The sequence below is a fragment of the Ranitomeya variabilis genome, chromosome 2 (assembly GCF_051348905.1).
Source record: "Ranitomeya variabilis isolate aRanVar5 chromosome 2, aRanVar5.hap1, whole genome shotgun sequence".
Lineage (NCBI taxonomy): Eukaryota > Metazoa > Chordata > Amphibia > Anura > Dendrobatidae > Ranitomeya > Ranitomeya variabilis.
In genome coordinates this window covers 364154206-364176457 of record NC_135233.1, presented here as the reverse complement: position 1 = coordinate 364176457, position 22252 = coordinate 364154206, and the positions used below count along the sequence as shown (strand labels likewise).

General features: G+C 48.4%; 1 protein-coding gene across 3 annotated transcripts in view; it reads left to right on the top strand.

Annotated features, from left to right (window-relative positions):
* The first annotated feature begins 3185 nt into the window (after nt 1-3185).
* Nucleotides 3186-22252, top strand: part of LOC143805978 (delta(3,5)-Delta(2,4)-dienoyl-CoA isomerase, mitochondrial-like) — a 35483-nt gene continuing 16416 nt past the window's right edge. The window contains exons 1-5 of one of the 3 annotated variants that reach the window (XM_077285774.1): nt 3186-3316; nt 5138-5300; nt 5706-5794; nt 7281-7405; nt 21581-21629. In XM_077285774.1, the coding sequence (XP_077141889.1) occupies nt 5170-5300; nt 5706-5794; nt 7281-7405; nt 21581-21629 (394 nt within the window). In that variant the 5' untranslated portion in view covers nt 3186-3316; nt 5138-5169. Of the gene's footprint in view, nt 3317-3964; nt 4282-5137; nt 5301-5705; nt 5795-7280; nt 7406-21580; nt 21630-22252 lie in introns of those variants that run through there. The other 2 variants (XM_077285772.1, XM_077285773.1) reach the window with 2 other exon arrangements.

The window sequence follows — 22252 nt, the reverse complement described above, 5'->3', positions numbered from 1 at the left end:
TCTGGCTAGGGAATGCCAGAGTCTGGAGTCATCAAAATGCAGGGTCAGATAATTATTTTGATGAATCCCTCCTAAATTCCTCCGCTGCCGGCAGTGGCTGTGACGTCAGTACCCTCTGATGTACAGATGATATCTTCCGAACCTGTAAAGGCCCTCCCTGATAAATTTTTGGGAGGGAAAGGCCAATTTAGGGTATTTAGGGAGAGCTGTAGGTTATTTTTTACCCTGCGCCCCCGGTCATCAGGGGATGAGTTTGAGTTGGTGGGAATAGGTATAGCCCTACTGCAAGGGTATCCTCAGACCTGCGCATTTTCCTTAATCCCAACAAACCCCAGAATGGTTTGCTGTTGACACGTTGTTTGACAGTTTAGGACAAAGTTGACAGGATCCAGATCACTGAGGTTAAGATCATGAACCTGGTACAGGGGAGTAGCACAGCTGAGGACTATTGTACTGATTTCTGGCAGTGGTCCACTGAAGTTCTATAAAACAATGCTGCTCTCAGGTACCAGTTCCACAAAGCCCTTTCTGAAACTCTTAAGGATGTTCTAGTCCTTCATGACATTTCTTATTCTCTGGTGGAGGTCATGACCCAGGCCATAAGAATCGACAGCAGAATCCGTGAGAGACATGGTGAACAGCAGACTGACGGTTATACTTCCCAAGAGCAGTTCATACAGAAGGTGGAGCCATTGGAGGTTAAAGTTGCCAGTCTTTGTGTTGTGGAGAAAAGATGTAGACAAGATCTTGGACTTGGTCTGTACTGTGATCTCTCTGTGAAAAATGAGAGGTGTGAGGTGAAAATGAGAGGTGTGAGGTGAAAATGAAGAGGTGTGAGTGTAAAATGGGAGGAGTGAGGGGAAAATAGTGGAGAGATCGGAAAATGACAGATGTGAGGTCAAAATAACAGGTGTGAGGGGGGGAAATGAGAGGAGTGAGGGGAAAATAGTGGAGTGAGGTGAAAATGAGAGATGTGAGGTGAAAATGAGAGGTGAGGTCAAAATGAAGAGGTGTGAGTGGAAAATGGGAGGAGTGAGGAAAATAGTGGAGAGATCGGAAAATGATAGATGTGAGATTAAAATGACAGGTGTGAGGGGGGAAAATGAGATGTGAGGGGGAAAATGAGAGGCGTGATGGGAAAATGAGAAAAGTGAGGTGCTGCTGTATGAGGCTTTGTATCGAGAAGAGTGAGGCGCTGCAGGTGGAGGCTGTGTAGAAGCCAAAAAGGTTGTTTATCAAAGGCTTTTGAATGAGTTGAAAATAAAATACTATCAATACTTGGGTAATCATTTAGTTAATTTGTGTTGCAAATCTGTAGTGTTGAAATTATGATGTGAAATGTTTTTATGTGCAATATAACCATTATAATTTGTTATAATTAACCACAATTAGTTACTATGCCTTGGCAACGCCGGGCTCTTCAGCTAGTTTATTATAGAGCCTGATTACTTCATGGCTGCTGTACATGTGAAGACGGTTACATACATATAATACATATATAATATACAAGTACAATAAACTGACAGTGACAGAGGAGCGACGACATACACACCCTCTTAAGGGGCTACACCTATATCTGAGGATGACATAGCTGGGACTTGTAGTTCAGATGCGCAGCTGACAGGTTGTGCTGACAGCGGAGCCATATCAGCAGCAGAATACTCCATCCTGGACCGTCCCAAAGCAGTCTGGTGTGAACTCAGTATCTGCAGTCACTTAGCACAGCCCCTGTGTCTCTCCTCCCATCAGCTCCATGCAAAAGAGGGGAGGGGGCAACTGCTGAGCTCAATATGGCGGAGCCCACAGTCTGACCTAGTCGTGTGTATAGTGCAGGAACCATCCAGGTACCGTCTCACAAAACGATTTACCAACGATCACGACCAGCGATACGACCTGGCCGTGATCGTTGGTAAGTCGTTGTGTGGTCGCTGGAGAGCTGTCACACAGACAGCTCTCCAGCGACCAACGATGCCGAGGTCCCCGGGTAACCAGGGTAAACATCGGGTTACTAAGCGCAGGGCCGCGCTTAGTAACCCGATGTTTACCCTGGTTACCGTCGTAAATGTAAAAAAAAAAAAAACAGTACATACTCACATTCCGGTGTCCGTCAGGTCCCTTGCCGTCTGCTTCCCGCACTGACTGACTCCCGGCCGTAAAGTGAAAGCAGATCACAGCGTACTGTTTGTTTTTTTTTACATTTACGACGGTAACCAGGGTAAACATCGGGTTACTAAGCGCGGCCCTGCGCTTAGTAACCCGATGTTTACCCTGGTTACAAGCGAACGCATCGTTGGATCGGTGTCACACACACCGATCCAACGATGACAGCGGGAGATCCAGCGACGAAAGAAAGTTCCAAACGATCTGCTACGACGTACGATTCTCAGCAGGGTCCCTGATCGCTGCTGCGTGTCAGACACAGCGATATTGTATGGATATCGCTGGAACGTCACAGATCGTACCGTCGTAGCGACAAAAGTGCCACTGTGAGACGGTACCCTTAGTCATTGTGTTCACTCAATGTGAAGTATAGCGTGGCACTACCGTGAGGTGCTCAAGTAGGTTACCAAAACCAATGTGCAGTAAAATAAAGAACTTGGCACTCAACTATTTTATTGTAGTCACTCAGACTCTTAGGCTAGTTTCACACTAGCGTTAACTGCAATACGTCGCAAATGCGTCGTTTTTGCGAAACGCCGCATCCAGCAAAAGTTTTTGCTGGATACGTTGTTTCGTCATAGAGTAACATTAGCGACGCATTTGCGACGCATTTGCGACGCATTTCCAAACGGTGAATGCGTTTGGCGGCGTTTGGGCGTATGGTAGCGGTCCGTCGGGAGAAAAAAACGTTACATGTAACGTTTTTTGCTCCCGACGGTCCGCTTTTTCCGACCGCGCATGCGCAGTCGGAACTCCGCCCCCACCTCCCCGCACTTCCCCGCACATCACAATGGGGCAGCGGATGCGTGGGAAATATGCATCCGCTGCCCCCGTTGTGCGGCGGAGACCACACTAGCGTCGGGAACGTCGGCCCGACGCGCAGCGACGGGTTGTTCCCGACGCTAGTGTGAAAGTAGCCTTAAAGGGAGAGAGTTGTGACTGTCTGCAGCGGTGCGAGACTTGTTATTATTAACTTTTTTTGTATAATATCCTAATCAATGCAAACATAGCCTTGTGTGATCACATACGTATCCACGCCTGGCTCTGGAGCAGACTTGTGGATTTGCAGACTTTGTTTCTACCTCCTCCCCTGCTGCGCTGAACTTTACTCCAGATACTTTGCACTGTGACTCTTGATCCAGTGGCGGCTGCCCAGGTAAATGCATTGTCTGTATACAACCCCATTAATTCGCTAGGATTGCAAGTTAAAGAATTGTTGGGTGGTCTCCTATCTGTGGCTCTGCAGGGAATGACTGGGGCTGCACAGCGACTTTGGTTACGAAACCAATCACGCAGCCAAAAATCGCACTCTGCTGCTTCCACGTCACAGGGGGTTGCATTGCAAAGCGGCAAGTTGCAAAACTTAAGAACCAGCTGGACATTTTGCGAGTTGCCTTTTCGTGGTTGTAATGCATCCCCCCCCCCGTTCCCCTGCAATATGCTACAATGTAGAAGGGGCATGGATCATTGTTTGGCTGCATGACCCGTGTCGTGACCAAAATCGGTGTTTAGTGCCAGCCTTAACCTACAACACCTGGAAGTACCGGGCGTCCGAGGGGTCCTAGTTTTGCAGCACCTGGAGCGCTGCTATTGGAGGTCACAGGTTTAAATTTTATTGGCGGGCACACACGTTAACGTGAATCGATTCACACGACCCCGTCCATCGACCATGTCAGTGATCTGTGTCCGCCGGATGAAGGTGAGTGAACCGCCTCTTGCCTGACGGCATCCGCGATACTTTGTTTGATTAGCCAGTCTGGCGAGACGTCTCCGATGCACATATGACGACATGCCAGGCTGGCTAATCAAGAGAGGAGCCATAGATGTAGAACGATCATACAAGAGTTGGCGTGAGGGCTAATCGCTGCTAACGTGCTATGCCTGCACGGATCAATGGGAAAAAAAAGGTCAATGCAGTATTCTGTCTGGTTTTATGGACCGGAGTAGTGTACGCAATAGAAGACCACTCTGGAACCAGTCCGCGATAAGAACCAGCACACGGAGCCAAATCCTAACGTACGTTAGTCAGGTGAAATGATCTTTTATGCTGCACACAAGATCATCATCCTCGGCAGCGCATCGTCCTGTGCAAATATATGACATTTAATGCTGCAAAATCAGGTGAAGTAAACGGACCTTCAGTTTGCGCTATTAGTAAATGAGGCCATCATGTTTCTAGCCAGACATGTTTGGAGTATAAGGGTTGCAGACTTGCACTTAGAAAACACCCGGCACTGCCACCGATCGGCTGTTTTTCAGAACGGCCATTACAAAGCTTAACACTGTACTTTTGCTCGCTGCTGCTGATTGTGTGGATGCCGGGTTACCTGATATTGATGACCTAAGGGCAGGTGTATTTTTTTTTTCATCCAAAGGAATCTGGTTGATTATGCAAATCAAACTCTAATCAGAATTCGAGCATTGTGTGACCTGATTCTTTCAGATGAGGAGAAGATGAAGAAAAAATGTCGGTCCATAAAAGTAGGACTGCACTCAGATGTAATCCGAGTGCAGTCCGATGTTTTCCATGGACTCATTGATTTGAATGCAATACGAATATCGGATCAAATTCGGACATGTTGTGATTTTTTTTCTCCCCATTGAACCAGTTCTGTCCAAGGACAAAATATGACGTGTTCGGCACCATAGACTAACATTGTTCCCAGTGTGATACAGTGTTTTGTTGGATCTCACTCGGACCAAAAATACAGCCATGTGTATGAGTGCTAAGGATCAGTCATTAATATCAAAGCAGGTATCAATCTCTGTGGGAGAAGGTGACAAAATTCTATGTGATGGCATGTTGGAAGAGGAAGCGTTTTGGGGTTGTAATGAATGATGCCAGGTTGGCACAATATTTGGTTTATATGATAGGGCAACATTGCACTTTTTTCTACATCGTTAAGATGTCCGACTAGCACTGGTACTAAGTCTGATGATGGGAGGATGATACTAATGATGTATGTTTAATGTTCAGACATCTACAAGGCGATCCTACGTCTCCAAAATATGTCGTCTGACACGACGATATCCTCCTACAGCTATGAGACCCTGAAAGTCACCACTCCTGCCGATCACATCTACCATGTAGAGATAAACCGCCCCGAGAAGAGGAATGCAATGAACAAGGCTTTCTGGAGGTGCGAAGGTCTAATATTCTCATTATTATATTGTAGACACTAGATATCACATCTTCCCCCATTAACACAACAGACATCTATGGCATAAGTGCAGGATTTGTCCGGCTGCTGCCTCCAGGTGTGCGGCCACTTCTACCCTCCCAGTCCCGCCTGGATGGTGGCCGCCTATCGAGGTACAGTCTGGTTCGGAGGACCCATTCCTTTTGTGGAGTTGTAATAAATGTCTATGATATCGCTTTGTGTGGCGTCCAGACCCATTTTGGTTCCTCTTATCTTGGGGTAGTTAAAGGATCGAGCCGGTAACAATCCAGTCTGTTAGGTCCTTGTTTCCCCGGATGGTAGATGTTGGAAATAATCTCTCTGACATCAGATATGGGACTGTATATTCTGTACTTCCCTCCACAGGGAGATGGTCCTTTGCTTTCAGGCTCTCGGAGAAGATTCTAATTGCCGGGCAGTCGTCATTTCTGGCTCGGGAAAAATGTTCACATCAGGTCAGTGCGTCATTACACCCAATATGGGGTGAGTCGTAAGTCCTACGATATATAACTTCACGATCGATGGCTTTCTGACCATAATTTTGTGCCATCTTCCATCTTGTGCCATCCCATTCACCTGCGCAGTTCATGGCTGGCTGCCATGCTAGGACTGATGGAGATAGCCGAGCCGCTATCACTGCAAAAAAACTGAATGGATCGGTGGTCGCGCATGCGCACTAACATTTCATTCACACAGGGGACTTTGACACTCTTATTCTCACGATCGGTGGGATCTACCAGTGATCTCGGATATTTTATACTTCTGACATCAGAGAACTAACATTATCAGATGTCAGAAGTAACAAGGATCCGACCGATCGAAAAAAAGAAAATGTCAAAGTCTCCTATGTGAATGAAACGTTACTGCGCATGTGCAGCCATCGCTCCATTCACTTTTCCGGGATTGATGGCTTGGCTGTGTTCATCAGTCCCAGCATGGCCGCTCATCAGGGGTATTCTGGCAAAAGCAACATGATTTACTGATAGCATTGGCTAGAAACAGTGCCACGTTGGTGGTCTTGCAGCTCAGATTGCAAAATCTTGGCGTTTTCTGAAGTCTTTGTTAACACTAGTGTTTGTATTTCAATTTTTGTGATTTTTTTTTTCTTTCTTTTGAGTCATACAAAAACAAATGTTCTCATTTACAAGATCCATTCAGTTGAATGAGCTTTATTTTTAGTAGAATGTCCTTTTGCATTCGTTCCAGGGGCTGTGCTACAAAGTTGGCATTTTTGTTTTGCCCTAATGGTACTCACCTGGAGAATCATTTTGCCACCATTTAAAAAAAAAAAAAGAAAAAAAAAAGAAAAAAATAGTTTAATTGCATTTTTTCCACTGTTTCACTGCACTTTGATTTTTTTTTTTGGTTCCCAATATATGGCAAAGTGAGTGGAGTTATTCAAAAGTACAACTTGTCTTGCAAAAAAAACCCCAATCACTTGTTTGTATATAAATTTGTGACACTGAAGACAGAGAAGAAAAAATAAAAGCACAAAAACAAAACAAAAACAAATCGATCGGGAAGGGGTTAACGGATCAGTTTGGTTTTTTTTTCAGCTAGTAAATCTGATCTGATCAAAACGGAACATAAACAGATGCAAATGGATAGAACACGGAAACCAAAAGTTTCCTCTTTTAAACCGATGCATTTGATGAATCCGTTTAAAGATGGAAGCTTTGGGTTCGGTTTGGTAGTTTGCATCTTTTCCTTCTTCTTTTGTACATGTTCTTTTTTTTTTTCTTCTTTACTTGATCCATTACAGTCTGATGTCATATGGACATGTGATCGCAGTGTAATATGGTTTTTTGTCACTTCCCTTGTCAGCAAATATAATACGACCAACCAAGTCTAAGCCCCCGTTTTTTTTCTCCAAGGACCCCCAGTTTGCTTCTGTGGTATATATCCCCTTGGATGCCCCTTATGTCGTTCTCTCTTCTGCAGGGATCGATCTCATGGACCTGGCAGGTGACTTCATACAGCCATCGGGAGAAGACGCTGCCAGAATTGCCTGGGGCGTTCGTAAGAAGATTATTGAATATCAGAAATCTTTTTCTGTCATCGAGAAGGTTTGTGCTTCAATCTGGACAGTAGACGTCTAGGATATGGGATACTGTCTCTATGGGAACAATATGGCCTCTTTACAGAGTGGACTCTTGACATCGATTCTTTTTGCAGGCTAGCTCTTGATGAATGGATGAGTTTTCGTTGGTTTAGCATGCATCTATTTGGGCACTTGTGTTAGTTGTGAATCGTGGTCCTCATGGTGACTGTTATGAAGAATATAAAAGGTCATGGACTTCTTTGACCTATAAGAGCCTGGAAGGTTGGACTCCACACTTGCTGGTCATATGAATTATGTTTCTTCAACCTCCCCAGACTTCTCAATAACGTCTTCATAATTTCTATGCTTGTCTCCATCCACCTTGGTCATCCTCATCTAGTTTCATCTCCACCTCGGCCCACCACATGTATACTTTCCCCTCCCATAAGTTTGGGGTTCCCATAATGTCCAAAATGATATCGTATTTTGGGAGTCATTTTCTTTCAAAGTGAAGATGAGGCCTGATTAGTAAATGCAGCGCCCCCACTACCGCAGGGCCGAGGGGTACCCGGTACCGGGCCTCTGAGTCTCTGCTCTGGGGTTGTCACGGTGGCTAGACCCGGTCCGTGACCCTGCTGAGGGGCGCCCAATGAAAGGTGTGGATGGTGATGATGTTATGGTGGTGCGGTGCAGGTCGCAGTAAATAACGAGAACACCAGGTTGCAGTCTCTTTACCTCTTTACTGAAGGCTTCGAGTTAGCCAATCCGGAGCACTGTTAACCGTGCTGTCTGAGACCGGCCGGTCCAAAAGCACATTAGGAGTTCCCTTGACAGGTGAGAATCAGCGTCTACCTGCTAGCGCCTATGTGTTGTAGTCCTTCCCTGCTGAGCACCCGGGATAGTCCTCACAACTGATTCTGTCTGCCTACTGATATTCGTTCTCTCTCCGTCCCCCAGATTATATGGCAGGACGCACCCGTATGACGGGGTAGGCCTGGAGTTCTTCCGGGACTCTAGAGTCGCCCCTCTCCCACAGCTGCCTCCGTTGTCTGCTTAGGTGTTTTAGTGAGACAGCCAACCTATAATTGGCTGTCCTGCTGTGGTTTGAAGTAATGCTTAAAGTCTCTTAGTTTCTCGGTGTTCCGGCCACCGACTGTTTGCGCCTCAGAAGGATGTTGCCTCGATCTTTCAGCACAACTCCTTCTGGTCCTATTGCCTCTTTGCTGTATTCCCGTTGCTCACTTGTGGCGTTGGTCTCTTAGGAGTCTGCCAGGATCCCATCCCTGACAGGTCCTCTCACTAGCTCTTCCCAGTCACTTCTCTCTTTCTTCCTGTCCAACCCCCAGTTTTACCAGAGTGTGAGGAGTGGCCTACTAGATAGAACCATTCCCCTGGTGGCCGGAGTGTGAAGTGTAATGTGAGTGTTACCTGGTCAGGTGAACTCCTTTAGTGCAGTCAGACATAACATCCCTCCCCTTAGTGGCAGAGCGACATTACTGCAACGACCAGGACTCTGGGGCGCTGCACTCCCCCCCCGGCTAAATCCAGTACTCCCGGACTGGGAAAACAAGAACAACAATACATGTTAACAGGAAACACACAACAATTTGCAATATCATAAACAATTAAACATAACAGTGCTTCCCTTTATGGGAGGTGAGGACTTCTTGAACGTTGCGAAAGTTAGGTCATGCACAGTTTATGACTCTCAGTTCAGTGGTTGAAACAGCGGGGACCCCGGGTAAACAAAGGGATCCCCTTTTAGAAGTTTTTGGAGCAATTCACTGTCCATTACTCCGTTGTCCATTTTTTTTTTAAGACCTGTAACAGAAGATATGCACACAAACATTTTCAACTAAATAGCAGCCCTCATTAATACCTCCAAGTTTTGTAGCGGAGGGGAGTTTGATTCTGAGTGCTGCGTGTGGACCTTCGCAGCGCAGTGGTCGCTATTGACCTAACAGGGCCCGCTATGCTCGCTACCGCTGGTGTAGTGCACTGTCTTCTGGCTACACTTCTAGTGAGTCTGGGTAGCACTGGCAGGCTAGAGCTCTCAGGGCTGCTGCTACCAACAGTGGGTACGGCAGGCTCGCCGATGGCAGAGGGAGGATTTGCCATTTCAACGGTCGGCACAGCATCTTCAGGTAGGGCTTGTTGAGGCTGCGGGGTCGGATGATCTGGTACCACCATTGTTTCTGGTGGGTTCGGCTGGTGGAACGTTAGAACAGGTACCACGATGGCCTGATTTATCTGAGTCCAGGACTGGGGAAAGTCAGCAAGGACAGTGTAGATCATCTTCTCCTTTTCCACAGGTGGGGAGGTTCCTGGATCCGTTTCCCTCGCTCTCAGCTTATCAGGGCAGGCTTTAAGGTGGTCCCTGGATATCACCGTCGAGGTCTCCCCTCCATCCTTGCTGATGAGGCAAACCTTCGTGTTGTCAAAATCGGATGGCAGGACGGTATACGGTTCTGCTTCCCATTGGTCGTCGAGTTTGTGTAGCCTCCTCTTTCGTTTGAGTACGTGCTCACCAGGTGGCAAAGGAATTGCAGGGGCATGCTGGTTGTAGTCCCATTCCTGTTTTTTGCCTGGCCTGAGCAAGGCTTCTTTCCATGCATTCTTGTACCTTGCGGTACCTTTGCCGCCTCTCGGTATCCCAATCGACATCTGGCGGTGTGTCCTCGGGGGTTAGGACCCCCATGTCCAGATCAACGGGTAACTTGCTAGACCTTCCTCGCATTAGGTATGCTGGAGTGCAGTTGGTGGAATTTACTGGGATGTGATTATATATGTCCACCAAGTCAGGCAACTTCGTTGGCCACAGGCTCCGTTCCTCTACGGGCAAGGTCTTTAGTAAGTCGATCACCACCTGGTTCATCTTTTCGCACATCCCATTTGTTTGGGGATGGTATGGTGTGGTTCTGATCTTCTTACACCCGTACAGTTGGCAGAACTCTTGGAACACCTCCGCTTCGAATGCTGGTCCCTGATCGGTCAGTACCTTCTCCGGGTAGCCATGGGGCCTACAAAAGTACTGCTGGAAAGCCTTGGCGGCCGTCCTGGCCGTTAGATCCTTGACAGGGACAACCACCAAAAATCTGGAGTAGTGATCCACAATGGTAAGAGTGTAGACATAGCCTGACCGGCTAGGTGTCAGCTTCACATGGTCCAGCGCGACCAGTTCGAGCGGCCGCCTGGTGATGATAGGCTGCAAGGGAGCCCGTTGGCTGCCACCGTCCCTCCTGCATAGGCTACATGGACCGCACTCTCGACACCACTTCTCAATGGCTCTCTTCATGCCAATCCAATAGAACCTCCCTCGGAGTAGCCTCTCCAGCTTCTTCCACCCGAAGTGTCCGGCTCCATCGTGGTAGGCTCCTAGAACCATGGGCGCATCTCGCCTTGGCACTACTATCTGCCATACCAATTCGTGAGTACGTGGGTCGATGCTTCTCCGGCACAGCTTGCCATCATGGATAAACAGTTTGCTTCTCCCCTTCCACAGCTGTTGGGTCTCCTGTAGATCATCTGGGCCGGGATGCAACCCTGCCTGCGTCAAGAGCTCCTTCACCCGACGGACCGCAGGGTCACCATCCTGGGTTTCCACCCATCCGTGATGGGGCAGGGGATTCAGCGTGGCATCCGGTTGGTTCTTGTGTCTGTTCTTCACATGATGGGAGTTCTGAGTGGCTTTGGGGCGATGGAATGCAGGCAGCTCCACCTCTTCAAGTGCCTCCGGGTCTTCCCCCGTTTCTGGCAAATTGGGCATTCGAGACAAGGCATCGGCATTTGCATTCTTGCGTCCTGCCCGGTACTTGATGGTGAAGTCGTAGTTGGACAGCCGGGCCATCCACCGCTGTTCCAAGGCCCCAAGTTTGGCGGTATCCAGATGCGTTAGCGGATTGTTATCCGTGAAGACGGTGAATTTCGCTGAGGCCAGGTAGTGTTTGAACCTCTCTGTCACTGCCCAGACGATGGCAAGGAATTCCAGCTTAAAGGAACTGTAGTTGTCAGGGTTCCTTTCCGTGGGACGAAGTTTCCTGCTGGCGTAAGCGATTACCCTCTCCTTGCCTTTCTGGACCTGGGACAGCACGGCTCCCAATCCTACATTGCTGGCAACCGTGTACAGCACAAACGGTTGGTCGTATTCGGGGTAGGCCAGTACCTCTTCTCCCGTCAGTGCCGACTTTAAGCAAGTGAAGGATCCCTCCAGCCCCTCGTTCCAATCAAATGGGGTGTTCCTCCCCTTGGTCATCTTTGATTGGCCCACCAACAGGTTTTGCAAGGGCGCGGCCTTCTTGGCGAAGTCCTTAATGAACCTCCGGTAATAGCCTACCAGCCCGAGGAACTGCCGGACTTCGTGGAGGTTGCTGGGCTTTGGCCAGTCCTGGATCACCGTGACCTTGTCGGGGTCTGGGGCCACTCCTTCGGCACTCACCACATGGCCCAGGTACTGCACTTTTGGTTTCAGCAGATGACATTTGGACGGTTTCACCTTTAAGCCAAAGTTGGACAGGGCTTCAAACACCTCAGCCAGGTGCTTCAGATGGTCTTCGTAGGTCTAAAGGTACCTTCACACGAAACGACTTTACAACGAGAACGACAACGATCCGTGACGTTGCAGCGTCCTGATAGCGATATCGTTGTGTTTGACACGCAGCAGCGATCTGGATCCTGCTGTGATATCGCTGGTCGTTGATTAAAGTTCAGAACTTTCTTTGGTCGTCAGATCGGCGTGTATCGTCGTGTTTGACAGCAAAAGCAACGATGCCAGCAATGTTAAACATGGAGCTAACAACCTGTGAGAACGATAAGTGCATCACCGTTACGTCACAGGATCGCTCCTGCGTCGTTCTGGAGCTGCTGTGTTTGACATCTCTACAGCGATGTAAACAGCGACGCTGCAGCGATCGGATCGTTGTCGTTCTCGTTGTAAAGTCGTTTCGTGTGAAGGTACCTTTAGAGAAGACAATGACATCATCCAAATACAGCAGTACGGTTTCAAAGTTCTTGTGCCCCAGACAGCACTCCATCATCCTCTGGAACGTCCCTGGGGCATTGCACAATCCGAAGGGTATGTAGTTGAATTCGCAGAGACCCATCGGTGTCGTGAAGGCCGTCTTCTCTTTGTCCGCCACGGGAACCTGCCAGTACCCACTGGTGAGATCTAAGGTAGAGAAGTAGTTAGCAGATTTTAAGGCAGCCAGAGACTCCTCTATCCTGGGCAGTGGGTATGCATCCTTATGTGTAATGCGATTCAACTGCCTGTAATCAACGCACATCCTCATTGTGCCATCTTTCTTTTTAACAAGGACTAATGGAGCTGCCCAGGGGCTACAACTGTCTCTCACCACCCCAGCCTCCTTCATTTCTCGCAACATGTCCTTGGCACACTGGTAATGAGCTGGGGGTACAGGGCGGTATCTCTCTTTTATGGGCCGGTGATCTCCCGTGGGGATGTGATGTTGGATCCCTTTCACCTGTCCAAAATCTAAGGGGTGTTTGCTGAATACCTGCTCGTACTCGTGAACCACCCTGTAGGCCCCCTGTTTCTGATGGGCTGGGGTGGAGTCAGTGCCCACATGCAATTCCTGACACCAATCTTTCGAGTGCCCTGCAGAACCGTTGTCCTCCGCCACGTTTGACGGGACCAAGGGTTCAGGTGTCTGTATCACACTATTATTGACAACGAACAGTTTGGCGAGCGTGGCATACTTGGTGAGGTGAACCTCTTCCTCCCCACAATTGAGGACACGTACGGGCACCCTCCCTTGGCGGACGTCGACCACCCCCCGGGCTGTCAGGATAGTAGGCCTATTGTCTGAGTATACGGGTTCTACCAAGGCCTGGTAGTCCTTACCCCTGAGGCCTATGGCTGCCCGACACCATATTAACATCTCACTCCTGGGGGGTATCGCGATGGGGTTTGAATCACTCACAGTGACACGACCAATCTCACCACCAGTCAGCTCTACCTGCTGTCTCTGCATCAGAGCTCTGATTTCTTTTTGCAGGGCGCGTTGTTCACTGTGGCCAGCGGTTTCTGCTACCTGTTGCAACAAAACAATAACTTCTGCAAGACAATTTTCTATAACATTAGTACCGATAGTCATCATGGGATTACATTCTCGGCGGTCAATATCAACAATTACAATCCCTTGGGCTTTCAATTCCACCCGCCCCACCTTGATGGTGACCTCTTTATACCCCACTTGTGGCAATGGCTGACCATTACTGGCTATTATGGTGAAATCGTCATCGGGGCCACGAGTAATATCGGTGTCCTCCCAATACCGTTTATAAAGCACGTAAGGCATAGTCGTCACCTGAGAACCGGTGTCCAGCAAAGCGTTCATGGGGATACCGTCAACCACTACAGGAAGAACTGGTCGCCCTCCAATGTATTTGGCTCTCCAATGTTGCGGGCCTGATCGTCCTACTCCTGGGGGTTGGCCCTTTGCCCCAGGTGTTGCTCGTTTAAAGGACAGTACCTTGGAAGGTGGCCCACCTGATGACAGCGGCGGCAGATGGGTCGTCCGTCCCGATGGAAGCGATCGCCGTCCCGGCCTCTGTTCGGCGGAGTCCTCCTCTGTCGCATCCAAGGGACATCCTCTGGTCTGGAGGCCAGCTGGATCTTCTCCTTGGGGGCCTCCTGTAGGGACTGCACCGTCTGGGCCAGGGCAGCAACGCTCTTGGTCAGCTCCTGCATCTGGAGGCGGAGTCCTGCAGGGGAGTCGTCCTCTAGGCTCTGGGCATCGGCCTCGGCGGCGACTGGGGCATCTGACGCCACCTCCTGGTGGTATGTGAGAGCGGGACGCCTGGGAGGCACTGCACGGCTGGGCTGTCGCTCCTGCAACGCCTGGATAGCTTTATCCTTGAATTGCGCAAAAGTCAAGTCTGGATTTTGCATGGCCAAGAAGTGCAATTGGCCCCGTTGGTGACTGCACAGGAGCCCCTCAATGAACCGCTCCTTCAGGAGTTTATCCTCATCCTGCATGCTGTCGGGGTCACTCTGCTTAATGGCCCGCAGCGCCTCCTGGACATTAAGGGCATAGTCCCGTAAGCTATCCTGCGGTCTCTGTTTGCATCCATAGAAAGTCAGTTTAATTTCTGTAGCAGTGCGGGTATCAAAGGTGGCTTTAAGCTTTGCAAAAACCTGTTGCGCAGTTCCCTTATCCGCGGCGGGCCAGGACTTCACTTCCCTCAAAGCCGCCCCGAAGAGTTGGCCGATTATCATATGAACCTTCTGTGGCTCCGTCAGGGGATAGAACTTGAGCAGGCTGCAGATTCCTTCTTTAAAATCAGTTAATGTGTGCGACTCCCCGGAGTATCGCGGGAGCCAGGCCGCTCCGGGCAGGTATGGCATAGAGAAGGGCATTATGGCCTTTGTGGTAGCGGCAGTGTCCGACTGGTTGATGGGGGCAGCAGGCTCTGCGGCCACCGGTGGTAGTATTAGGGCCGCGGCTACATCCGCTAAGGGGACCGGAGCTGCCTCTGCATTCACGGCTGCGACCGCCGCCTCCGCTTCCCCTGACTCAGACATGGCTGTTCCTTCCTCCCACTAACCTGCTGGAGGTCGGAGTTCCTCTTCCGGGGTTGGCACCTTACTGCGTTTCCTCGTTCCGCGCTTCTTTTTGGCCGGTTCCGCCCACGAAGCTAAGGCTCCTCCCTCCGTGCGTGGCGATGGCGAATTGTGGCGGGAACTCTAGGCGCAATAACAATGCACAGTCCTTGCAATAAGTCACAGTCCAAGCACATTAAATCACAGTTCCAAGGCACACATGACCTGATTCTTCAGGCTTAAGTAGATCCTGTTCGTGACGCCAAGTTGCAGCGCCCCCACTACCGCAGGGCCGAGGGGTACCCGGTACCGGGCCTCTGAGTCTCTGCTCTGGGGTTGTCACGGTGGCTAGACCCGGTCCGTGACCCTGCTGAGGGGCGCCCAATGAAAGGTGTGGATGGTGATGATGTTATGGTGGTGCGGTGCAGGTCGCAGTAAATAACGAGAACACCAGGTTGCAGTCTCTTTACCTCTTTACTGAAGGCTTCGAGTTAGCCAATCCGGAGCACTGTTAACCGTGCTGTCTGAGACCGGCCGGTCCAAAAGCACATTAGGAGTTCCCTTGACAGGTGAGAATCAGCGTCTATCTGCTAGCGCCTATGTGTTGTAGTCCTTCCCTGCTGAGCACCCGGGATAGTCCTCACAACTGATTCTGTCTGCCTACTGATATTCGTTCTCTCTCCGTCCCCCAGATGATATGGCAGGACGCACCCGTATGACGGGGTAGGCCTGGAGTTCTTCCGGGACTCTAGAGTCGCCCCTCTCCCACAGCTGCCTCCGTTGTCTGCTTAGGTGTTTTAGTGAGACAGCCAACCTATAATTGGCTGTCCTGCCGTGGTTTGAAGTAATGCTTAAAGTCTCTTACTTTCTCGGCGTTCCGGCCACCGACTGTTTGCGCCTCAGAAGGATGTTGCCTCGATCTTTCAGCACAACTCCTTCTGGTCCTATTGCCTCTTTGCTGTATTCCCGTTGCTCACTTGTGGCGTTGGTCTCTTAGGAGTCTGCCAGGATCCCATCCCTGACAGGTCCTCTCACTAGCTTTTCCCAGTCACTTCTCTCTTTCTTCCTGTCCAACCCCCAGTTTTACCAGAGTGTGAGGAGTGGCCTACTAGATAGAACCACTCCCCCTGGTGGCCGGAGTGTGAAGTGTAATGTGAGTGTTACCTGGTCAGGTGAACTCCTTTAGTGCAGTCAGACGTAACATCACTCCCCTTAGTGGCAGAGCGACATTACTGCAACGGCCAGGACTCTGGGGCGCTGCAGTAAACACCCATGGTCTTCTCAAATATCTTCACCAACAGATTGAAGACATCAGTGCATTTCTCATCCTGCTGCTATATGTAGTATGGAGTGGAAAGTTGAAATTTTTGTTTTTATAGAAAAATTATGTATCATGATGCAGGGTGGATGGATGTGAGGGACTGGGGATGGATATGGATGAGGATGAAGGATAGAAAAGGGGCAAGGAGGATGGATATGAAAGATAAATATGGATGGATATGGGTCAATATATGTCAGATGGATATGGGGGGATGAATATGGATGGAGGATGATGAGGGAAAAGGAGGATGGATTTTAATGGGGATGGATATAGTTGGAGGATAGATATGAAGCATAAATATGGGTGGATATGGAGTATGGATGGGGATGGATATGGATGAGGACAGATATGGGGGATCGATGAAGGAGATGGAAGATTGATAGGAATGGGGATGAAAGATGGATGAGGGAGTTGGGTATGGATAAAGATGAAGGATATATATGGGTGGGTTTAGAAATGGATGGAGTATGGAAATGCAGGCTAAATATACATGTGGAGGATGGATATGGATGGCAGTTGGGGATGGATATGGATTACGATGGAGGATGGATAAAGGGTATGGAAGATAGATATGGATGGAGATAGAGGATGGATGAGGGTGATCGATATGGATGGAGTTGGATATGGAGGATAAATATTAACCCCTTCATGACCCAGCCTATTTTGGCCTTAATGACCTGGCCGTTTTTTGCAATTCTGACCAGTGTCCCTTTATGAGGTAATAACTCAGGAACGCTTCAATGGATCCTAGCGATTCTGAGATTGTTTTTTCGTGGCATATTTGGCTTCATGTTAGTGGTAAATTTAGGTCGATAATTTCTGAGTTTATTTGTGAAAAAAAAAGGAAATTTGCCGAAAAGTTTGAAAATTTCGCAATTTTCACATTTTCAATTTTTATTCTGTTAAACCAGAGAGTTATGTGACACAAAATAGTTAATAAATAACATTTCACACATGTCTACTTTACATCAGCACAATTTTGGAAACAAATTTTTTTTTGCTAGGAAGTTATAAGGGTTAAAATTTGACCAGTGATTTCTCATTTTTACAACAAAATTTACAAAACCATTTTTTTTTAGGGACCACCTCACATTTGAAGTCAGTTTGAGGGTTCTATATGGCTGAAAATACCCAAAAGTGACACCATTCTAAAAACTGCACCCCTCAAGGTGCTCAAAACCACATTCAAGAAGTTTATTAACCCTTCAGGTGTTTCACAGCAGCAGAAGCAACATGGAAGTAAAAAATGAACATTTAACTTTTTAGTCACAAAAATGATCTTTTAGCAACAATTTTTTTATTTTCCAAAGGGTAAAAGGAGAAACTGGACCACGAACGTTGTTGTCCAATTTGTCCTGAGTACGCTGATACGTCATATGTGCGGGTAAACCACTGTTTGGGCGCACGGCAGGGCTCAGAAGGGAAGGAGCGCCATTTGACTTTTTGAATGAAAAATTGGCTCCAATCTTTAGCGGACCCCATGTCGCGTTTGGAGAGCCCCTGTGTGCCTAAACATTAGAGCTCCCCCACAAGTGACCCCATTTTGGAAACTAGACCCCCCCAAGGAACTTATCTAGAAGCATAGTAAGCACTTTAAACCCTCAGGTGCTTCACAAATTGATCCGTAAAAATGAAAAAGTACTTTTTTGTCACACAAAATTTCTTTTAGCCTCAATTTTTTCATTTTCACATGGGCAACAGGATAAAATGGATCCTAAAATTTGTTGGGCAATTTCTCCTGAGTACGCCGATACCTCTTATGTGGGGGTAAACCACTGTTTGGGTGCACGGCAAGGCTCGGAAGGGAAGGCGCGCCATTTGACTTTTTGAATGGAAAATTAGCTCCAATCGTTAGCGGACACCATGTCGCGTTTGGAGAGCCCCTGTGTGCCTAAACATTGGAGCTCCCCTACAATTGACCCAATTTTGGAAACTAGACCCCCCAAGGAACTTATCTAGATGCATAGTGAGCACTTAAAACCCCCAGGTGCTTCACAGAAGTTTATAACGCAGAGCCGTGAAAATAAAAAATAATTTTTCTTTCCTCAAAAATGATTTTTAGCCTGGAATTTTTTATTTTCCCAAGGGTAATAGGAGAAATTGGACCCCAAATTTTGTTGTCCAGTTTGTCCTGAGTACGATGATACCCCATATGTGGGGGTAAACCACTGTTTTGGCGCATGGCAGGGCTCGGAAGGGAAGGCACGCCATTTGGCTTTTTGAATGGAAAATTAGCTCCAATCATTAGCGGACACCATGTCGCGTTTGGAGAGCCCCTGTGTGCCTAAACACTGGAGCTCCCCCACAAGTGACCCCATTTTGGAAACTAGACCTCCCAAGGAACTAATCTAGATGTGTGGTGAGCACTTAAAGCCCCCAAGTGCTTCACAGAAGTTTATAACGCAGAGCCATGAAAATAAAAAATAATTTTTCTTTTCTCAAAAATGATTTTTTAGCCCACAATTTTTTATTTTCCCAAGGATAACAGGAGAAATTGGACCCCAAAAGTTGTTGTCCAGTTTCTCCTGAGTATGCTGATACCCCATATGTGGGAGTAAACCACTGTTTGGGCACATGCTGGGGCTCGGAAGGGAAGTAGTGACGTTTTGAAATGCAGACTTTGATGGAATGGTCTGCGGGCGTCACGTTGCATTTGCAGAGCCCCTGATGTGCCTAATCAGTAGAAACACCACACAAGTGACCCCATTTTGGAAACTAGACCCCCAAGGAACTTATCTAGATGTGTGGTGAGCACTTTCAACCCCCAAGTGCTTCACAGAAGTTTATAACGCAGAGCCGTGAAAATAAAAAAGAATTGTTCTTTCCTCAAAAATTATGTTTTAGCAAGTAATTTTTAATTTTTGCAAGGGTAACAGGAGAAATTGGACCCCAATAGTTGTTGCCCAGTTTGTCCTGAGTACGCTGGTACCCCATATGTGGGGTAAACCCCTGTTTGTGCGCACGTCGGGGCTTGGAAGGGAGGGAGCACCATTTGACTTTTTGAACGCAAGATTGGCTGGAATCAATGGTGGCGCCATGTTGCGTTTGGAGACCCCTGATGTGCCTAAACAGTGGAAATCCCTCAATTCTAACTTCAACACTAACCCCAACACACCCCTAACCCTAATCCCACCTGTAGCCATAACCCTAATCACAACCCTAACCCCAACTCACCCCTAACCCCAACACACCCGTAGCCCTAGTCCCAACCCTAACCCTAATCCCAACCCTAACCCTAATCCCAACCCTAACCACAACTGTAACCCCAACACACCCCTAACCCTATCCGTAACCCTAACCACAAGCCTAATCTTAACCCTAATTCCAACCCTAACCCTAAGGCTATGTGCCCACGTTGCGGATTCGTGTGAGATTTTTCCGCACAATTTTTGAAAAATCCGCAGGTAAAAGGCACTGCGTTTTACCTGCGGATTTACAGCGGATTTCCAGTGTTTTTTTGTGCAGATTTCACCTGCGGATTCCTAATGGTGTAAAACGCTGCGGAATCCGCACAAAATTGACATGTTGCGGAAAATACAATGCAGCGTTTCCGCACGGTATTTTCCGCACCATGGGCACAGCTGATTTGGTTTTCCATAGGTGTACATGGTACTGTAAACCTGATGCAAAACTGCTACGAATTCGCAGCAGCCAATCCGCTGCGGATCCGCGGCCAATCCGCTGCGGATCCGCGGCCAATCCGCTGCGGATCCGCGGCCAATCCGCTGCGGCTCCGCGGCCAATCCGCTGCGGCTCCGCGGCCAATCCGCTGTGGATCCGTAGCCAAATCCGCACTGTGTGCACATGCCCTAACCCTAACCCTAACCCTACCCCTAACCCTAACCCTAACCCTAGTTCTAACCCTAACCCTAGTGGAAAAAGAAAAAAAATATTTTCTTTTTTTTATTATTGTCCCTACCTACGGGGGTGATAAAGGGGGGGGGGTCATTTACTATTTTTTTTATTTTGATCACTGTGATAGGTTATATCTCAGTGATCAAAATATATCTGGAACGAATCTGCCGGCCGGCATAAGGTACATAAGTGTTTCTAGCCATGGCCGATGATATTGCAGCATCGGCCATGGCTGGATTGTAATATTTCACCAGTTTTTTAGGTGAAATATTACGAATCGCTCTGATTGGCAGTTTCACTTTCAACAGCCAATCAGAGCGATCGTAGCCACGGGGGGGGGGTGAAGCCACCCCCCCTGGGCTGAAGTACCACTCCCCCTGTCCCTGCAGATCGGGTGAAATTGGAGTTATCCCTTTCACCCGATCTGCAGGGACACGATCATTCCATGACTAGCGTTGAGCGATACCGTCCGATACTTGAAAGTATCGGAAAGTATCGGCCGATACCGGCAAAGTATCGGATCTAATCCGATACCGATACCCGATACCAATACAAGACAATGGGACTCAAGTATCGGACGGTATCCCTGATGGTTCCCAGGGTCTGAAGGAGAGGAAACTCTCCTTCAGGCCCTGGGATCCATATCAATGTGTAAAAGAAAGAATTAAAATAAAAAATAGGGATATACTGACCCTCCGACGCAGCCTGGACTTTACCGCCGTAACCGGGAGCCGTTGTACCTAAGAATGCGCGCTTGAAGGGCCTTAGATGAGGTCACTGCGCTCTGATTGGTCCGTAGCGGTCGCGTGACCGCTACGCGACCAATCACAAAGCAGTGACGTCTTCTAAGGTATTTCAAGCGCTTGAAAGACCTTAGGTGACGTCACTGCTTTGTGATTGGTCGCGTAGCGGTCACGCGACCGCTACGGACCAATCAGAGCGCAGTGACCTCATCTAAGGCCCTGCAAGCGCGCATTCTTAGGTACAACGGCTCCCGGTTACGGCGGTAAAGTCCAGGCTGCGTCGGAGAGGTGAGTATATCCCTATTTTTTATTTTAATTCTTTATTTTACACATTGATATTAATCCCGATACCGATTCCCGATACCACAAAAGTATCGGATCTCGGTATCGGAATTCCGATACCCGCAAGTATCGGCCGATACCCGATACTTGCGGTATCGGAATGCTCAACTCTATCCATGACGCCACATAGGCGTCATGGGTCGGATTGGCACAGGTTTTCATGACGCCTACGTGGCGTCATGGGTCGGGAAGGGGTTAATGATGGTTATGGATGAGGATGGATCTAGAGATGGATATGGAGATGGATGGGAATAGGGGATTAATATGGATATGAATGGGGATGGATATTAAATGAGAATTGATGATGATGAATATACTCATCCTGTGGATAGTCATGATATGGGTTTGAGCTCTTTTCTGACATTGTATTTTTACCCTCAGTGCACGAAGCCTGTGATTGCAGCAGTCCACAATGGTTGTATTGGAGGAGGTGAGAGAACACCCGGATAATATTGTCTATTTATTCTAAGTGGGTAGTGTAACTAGGGCCAGGGTGGTAGCTGTACCGAGGGATTGCTGCTGCTTCCTCATCACACCCTGACGCTCCGCTACAGAAATATCATGTCCATTTTGTGGTGTGCTGTGTGTGTCAAGTAGTTCACCCACCTGTGAGTCAGAATCCCTCACAGCATACAGGGCTCCAATCCGTCGCAGACACACACAAATGTTATCAAAGTCCCGATTCATTTTCAATAAAACTTTACTCAATTCGTGCATCTTCATAACAGACTTAATCCAACAATCTTCAAAAGACATAAGAACTTCTCCTCCTGCACTTTCCCTGGTCTTTTCCTTCAGCTTATTTTCTAGCACCGTGGCTTCCAGACCCGCAGTCCCCTGGGAATTCCAGCTTTCTGATACTAGGTGCTCCCCGTCCACTTTCCGGGACGTCACGGGAGGTAACCCACAGACAAGCCACCGACCCTTCCAGACTGCCTCGCTTTTCACGTGCTTTAAGATCTAACATCTCCAGACCTGCTTCCCTCAGTGCTTCTTCTGTCTCTTTCAACTGTAACTCACCACACAACTACTACCACTCCTTTTAGAACAATT